We start from the raw sequence: 6662 nt of genomic DNA on the forward strand, positions 1-6662 counted from the left end.
GATAAGAATAAAGTTGGATAAGGATCACAGTATATACAGGTACAAACAACATTATTTACAATGCTGCTCAGTACCAAATTAAAATGATTGCATATGACCCTGTTATTGCACTTAGTGAAGCAATTAATTAAATGAATAATAAGTAATGAAATGAAATGACTATCAGAGAGATAAATTATACAGTTTTGTCCACAGGCAGGAATGACTTCCTGTGAAGCTCTGTGGTGCAGCGTGATGAAATGAGTCTCTGACTGGAGGTGCTTGTTTAAGGTTTATTTTTTACCAATAAGTTGCACAGCATAAACGTGATGCCAGCCATCTTGTTCAGTTGGAGACAGCTCTGTCTAGCTTTACAACAGACTTTTAATCCATCAGCCCAGCCGGAAGCTCTCTTCCATACCAAATATCACTCAGCTCTAAAATCTATTGAGACTGGGCAATAGGAACACAAGCCCAAATCCTGAAATAAGAGCAAAGGTTTGGAGAGAGAGAAGAAAAAAAGTTTTGAAAGAGAAATCTATATTTGAGAGCTTTTTCCCCTTGGAAATCATTTTCCTAATGTCAGTTTATCTTTTATTTATTTAATGGCAAACGGTTTTACTCTCAAAACTTTTTCTAACAACATCAGTTTTTGCTTTCAGTGTGAAATTTTGTTCTTACCATTATTTTTATTTTACTTTCAAAATTATTTTCCCCGTTCATCACATTTTTTCTTCAAATTCAATTTCAATTCAAAATTAAAAACAAAATAATAACTCTATATAGATATAGTAACAAGAATTTAAGTCTGTTCAGAAAACCAGGGTAGTGTTAATATTCAACTTAATTCATGTAGTTTCCGGTACTTATAACTTTAAGCTGTTATGTGTTTCAAAAGGTGAAAGTTCACCTAAACGTTTTTGTTGTGAAATTTGAAATAATTAAAACAAATTTTTGATTAGTTTTTTTTTTGTTTTTTTGAGTTAGAGGCTTAATTTTCTTTTAATGTTTGATTAATACAATACAAATTGCTGCTGAAATGATGCTGCTAATCAAATTAGCGTTGTTCTGTACATAAAACCCTTTTAATGTAATTCCCATTTAAATCCAAACTTAAAATATAGTTAAGTTACCAGTAATCAGAAAGTGGAACTGCCATGGGTGACCTAGTGGTTAGTGAGCAGAGCATTTGCTTCTTGGAGCAACCGTAAAGGTCAGGGGTCTGACTGTTTCTGCCCCTGAAACAATAAAGATTATGTTTTTATCCCTTTGAGGGGATAAAAACCTTAAAATTTAAGTAAGAAGCAGTATTCTGGGAAGCCACTTCGTCCTAAGTCAGTTCTTGGCCACCCTTGGTATGAAGGGTTTAAGGGTTGAAGGCACTTCCCCCTAACTCTTACAGTATAACTATTGGGTCACACTACGCTTATGTGCTAGGGCCCAAAAGAGTACAAGTGAGAGAAATAGGACTGAGCCTTTGATATGTAGCTTGATCATGACCTCATATAAGTCAACAAAATGGGCATTACAATAAGAGATAATTCAAAGTTTGGCAAACTAAAAAAGTACATTTTAAGTCCTAAACTTAAAAAGCTGCTGAAGTTTATGCCTCAACATTGTGAGTTCTGCCAACCTGTGTTTACAGTACAGATTTTTCTAGCTGTGCAGAAATTAGAAACTTCTATTATGAGTAATTAGTAATGATACTTTCTCTCTCCTCATGTCTTTCAGGGGCATCTCAGCCCGGTCTCTGTGACCTGCTTGGTCCGACCTGTCCTTCTTGCATCATCTCCCCCAGCTTACACTTTTGTAAAAAGGTGGACGGGTCAGCACCGTACTTCTGCAGGGGGCCGTCCGACAGGTGAGGGCGCCGAGGGCTGGGCTGCCATCGGCTGACTGCTGCGGTGGGAGTGCGATGCGGATTGGAGCATGTCGGGGGACTGGGATGACGACATGTGTAAGAAGGCGCTGATGCTGGTGGAGGAGCTGTGCTTCAACTCCCAGTGGGGTTTCAGCCAGAACGAACAGTGCCAGGAGTTCCGCCACATTTTGAGGGGCGGCAGCAGACTGCCTAATCCAGGTAACCTCTGAAACCGTTTAATACATATCTTATTAGTCATGCAGAGTAGATCAGGTCTCTTTCAGGTCCTTCTCCACATACTTTATAATGCATAAAGCAACAACTGCCACCAAGATTAATGGCTGAAATGTTGAAGTTCATGTAAATTGGTGTGATCATCAGCACAGACCAGGCATTAATACACAATTCCTTCCCATAAGCTCAATCTTAGTCAGCTTTATCTGATCCAGCACCGGTTCTGACCTGTTAGCGTTTCTTTGGCCTCCTAAAACATCCCATTGTGTCTTTGTCTAAACCAGGGGTCAGCAACCCTAAATGTTTAAGGAGCCATTTTGGAACAAAAAAAAACACCAATCTGTCTAGAGCCGCAGACATTTAAACATCTTATACAAGGCAAGACAGGCATCCTGTCCTTCACTGTTTTTGCAGAGGGTGGAATGTCTGTAATTTTCTGTGTTTTCTTGGGTTTGTTTTTGAAGTCTGAAAATAGGTGCTCTGATATTTTGATGAATGATTCCTTCATTTAATCCCCATCTGTGAACAGTTTTCAATGCACTCGATTTGCAACAAAAAATCAGCAGAAGTGGGATTTGGAGATGTTGTGCGCTTCTTAAAGCGATGTTTGCTCTCCTGTAATTTATCCAGAAGTCCTGCTGTCAAACATTTTATCTCGGCTGCAAATTTACCATGCCTTCCCTGGAAACGCCTTTCCAAATGACTCTTTTTGTTATTTGACAAGTTCTCATCACAAAGCAAAAATTTATTCTTCTGTGACTTAATTTTTTACCTTGTGGGATCCATGGCCCAAGACACAGCAGTCTGTTTGTTTACAAAAGCCACCTGCCTAGCACAGTGCCACGCTGAATTACAAGCTATGGGGAAAATCTTTGTTGACAGAAATGTTTAAATTTATCGTTTAAATGTATTTATTGTTAAAACTTTGACAGCATTGGAAAAGATAAAATATGTTTGTTTGACCTCTTACACACTATATTAAAACTAAAAAAAAGAAGAAATTTTTTTCATTTTCATACATTTTTGAAACAGCTCCAGGTAGCAACAAATGTTGGGGGGGGCAGATGTACCCAACCCCCATGGGGTGCATCACCTACCTGTTTTTTTCTAGATCCTTCTTCATTCCTCCATCCAGATTGTTTTTTTTTTTGTCATTTTTGTCAAATTTTAGTTTTCCAGAAACTGGCTGGCTTTTCTAAGATGGCAGCGACCGACCGTCGCTGATCTTAAGGGTGTAAGATTTGGTCTTTTCTGGTCAGTACGCCTTTATAAGGATTTAAATCCATCTATAAAGTGAGACTTTCAGGCTGGAGCCTTGATGCTTTCTGGGCTTCTCCCAAAAATACGAACCAACTTTCTTGCACTTGATGCAGATAGTTTTGAATATTTTTTGGCTCACTGTTGGAACTATTAATCTGGTAGTAGGTCCAACTTGTTTACAATTTCAGATCTTTTGAGCTCTTCTTCTAATATTAGTTTTGAAGAGTGTTATGCAAGAAAGGGGGATGTGAAAGGGAAATCCTTTAGCCATTGTGAAGAGTTTAATGGCTGCTTATAGCAATAGATGTGATTTATATTACCAGAGGAAAATTCTGCTAATAAAGTGTGTTTTGACCAGGATTTCTCAAAGGTTTTTATGGCTAGAATTTTTTTTTTCTTTATATAAATACAGTTGTGCTTGAAAGTTTACCCTCCACCCATAACAACAATGATAAATTTACACTAGTAAGTCAAATAACAAGTCAAAAGCTGAAAAGGGTGATAATAAAAACTTAAATGATAATTTAGTAAATTGAAGTCTGGATTGTAAATAATAACAGAAATTATTCTTTAAAAAAAAAAAATGTCCCAGACAAATTAAAGTACTTTTCTCATGAACTGTGAACCAACATACCTGTCAACAGGTAGAGAAGTCTGACTGAACATTTCCTGAACATTCCAGAAAATACCTGATTTCAGTGATTATTGCCTCAGTGTTCAAAATTTTTCTTCAGGAGCTCCATCAGGCTTCTTCACTTCTTTTATTACCTTTATTTTACTGGCAGCTATTTTTCTCTGTCTTTAATGGAAGCGTATGTAAACTGTCAAGAACAACTGTATTTTTATTTAAGCAACAATAAAAATATAAAGTAGATTGTAAAACTATGTGAGATAGAGTTGACATTAAGAAGCACAGATGTAAATAAGGAAAAAGTGCATGATAACATCCTTAATGTCACATTAACTGACACGTAAACTCATCGTCACACATTAAAACATTATCAGTGAAAGTTTAAACTCATAAAAAACTCCTGAATGAATGCCAAAAACTTTTAACTGTTTTTTATGAGCAGCAAACTTACTACCTACTACAATTTTTTGTAATCCTAAATGATTGGATTTACCTTGGCTTATTAGAATTAATATAATAATCCAGGGGGTTTGACCCATGTAGGACATTAGACGGCTCATTTGTCTCTATATTTTCTTTCTAAATCAAAGGAGTTATTATGAAGAAATGCATAATTATAATAAATAAGTGTCTTCACAAATTACATTTTTGTGCTGTAAAAGGGAGAAAATGAAACCATCTGAGAAATTAGGATTGTATCTAAAACTCTGCTTAACGTTTTAAACATGTCAGAGTCGGATTTTGCTTCTTTCACACCAGTCACGAGCCGTGGTTCGTTATAGATTATGCTCTGCCTGAATGTAAGGCCATGAAAATAGGATTTCACTGTCATGATGGAGGAGGAAGCATCAATACACCTCAAACCGCTTTCTGTAGAGTAAACAGCTTTCCTCCTGGTTGTACAGTTTGCTCAAGATGTTCAAAAATGTATTTAGAGTTTCCTTACAAGGCTGCCTTGAATGTAAAATAAGTAGATTTTCCACCTGATGAAAACTGCCAGAGATGGCTTTCATTTCCAGCTCGGTGTATTCAAAATGACCACAGCTGCTGCACCCTCATAGGGAGAGTAATGGATCTTAACACACACCTTAATACTTCTGGAGGAAAAAAAGTCCTCTACTCTGAAGATAGGATGCAGGCTTTGTGCTTTTTTATTGTAAGATTTTAGAAATAATCAGAGTAAGTGGTGAGTAGGAATAAGGACAAGGCTGTTTAATGATTGTTTGAAGCTATGAGGACTCAGAAAAACAAATCATGAAATATTCATGTTGTATATTCAAATGGTGATGGTTAGAGACATCACATTTCTTTTGAGATGCCCAAAGGGACATGGAGATATTTATACATACTGTTAAGCCCAATATTATTCATACCCGCTACAAATTTAGATTTAAAGTAACCTTTTTCAATAATATGTTTTTCAGACTGGGAGAAATGTATCGATGAACTTGGGAGTCAGTATCTGTAGTTTTATTTTTGATAAACCTACATTTATGATGTCCAATAAACACGAACTCAGAATGAGTTGAATGATTTTGCCAAAAATTTCGATAATTTGTAACGAATATTGCAATTTTTATTTCCATTTTTCTTTGACTTAACCAAAAGCACATTGTAATTAGCACGTTTTACTCCAGGGTTTCGGTTTTTCATGGCTTTGAAATCTTGCCTGTCCAAAGTCAATTGCAGGTCTTTACTGAACCTTTGATTAAAAAATGCTCATTTCCAATGGTATGCATGGATCTGCGCGCCTCTTTCCTTCTATATGGCCTCAAACCCATTTGAAGCATATTAGTGCCACCTAAAGGACTGGAGTAAATGTAGTGTCTTTCTGTGTTAAATTGTGTAAATGTGACCAACACTGAGTGCCTCTGCTATTTGAAAATTGTGTTTTTGTTCAACTGCGACTATATTGCAAATACAATTATTTGTGCAGCCATCATTTTATTTTTATGATAATAATCGAACCACTTAAAGCATATCTGCTCATCTATTTTAATAAATGCTGTGACCTGAACACATAGTCTCACGGCAATCTCGTTGTTTGTGTGTAATTAAATGTAGTTGGATTCCTGCTTCTTTTTGCTTGTTGGACAATTGCCTCAGACAGGCGACTTCTCATCACTATTTGTATGTTGTGTGGAAGGCTAAATCCGCATTCTGCTTCCGCAATAGAGATCTTATTTACATAATTGCTTCAGCCACAGATTTAAAATCTGGGAAAATTTCCTTAAAGTGAGATAATGAGAATTTGGCAAGATAAGAGGTTTCATAATCCATTAAGACGTTGCTTCAACATTACGAAATCTGGTTAAAACAGCTTCATATTAAATGTACCTCACCTAGTGTCCGGGGTATGAATTGCTATGTATCAAAATGATACAGTTTTCAGATTTTTCTAATCAAAAAATCTATTAACACCACCCTTGAGTACAACTTCAAGCCACTTTCCTTTGACTTTCAAACTTACTGTCATGGACCGAGGATAGATGGACCCAGTATTCAAGGAGAGACAGTCAGTAGGAAAGTTAAAAACGTTTATTAAATAAAACAAAAACTAAAGTGGAGCTGTGGCTTGCGGATACTGCAGGAGAGGGGCGGGGCATCGCCCAAACTCTGACACTCTGGTTTAACAGTCCAGTCCAAGAATGTCCCAATGTGCTGCAGTCCCAGAGGACATGCTGGAAGCCGATCCTG

General features: G+C 36.8%; 1 protein-coding gene across 1 annotated transcript in view; it reads left to right on the forward strand.

Annotated features, from left to right (window-relative positions):
- The window catches only part of syt3 (synaptotagmin 3), a 72708-nt gene that overhangs the window by 15552 nt on the left and 50494 nt on the right, over window positions 1–6662 (forward strand). The window contains exon 3 of the mRNA XM_015392938.1: window positions 1711–2059. Within this exon, the coding sequence (XP_015248424.1) occupies window positions 1909–2059 (151 nt within the window). The 5' untranslated portion in view covers window positions 1711–1908. The remainder of the gene's footprint in view (window positions 1–1710; window positions 2060–6662) is intronic.

Source organism: Cyprinodon variegatus, unplaced genomic scaffold (genome assembly GCF_000732505.1).
Source record: "Cyprinodon variegatus isolate N-32 unplaced genomic scaffold, C_variegatus-1.0 Scaffold24, whole genome shotgun sequence".
Taxonomy (NCBI): Eukaryota; Metazoa; Chordata; class Actinopteri; order Cyprinodontiformes; family Cyprinodontidae; genus Cyprinodon; species Cyprinodon variegatus.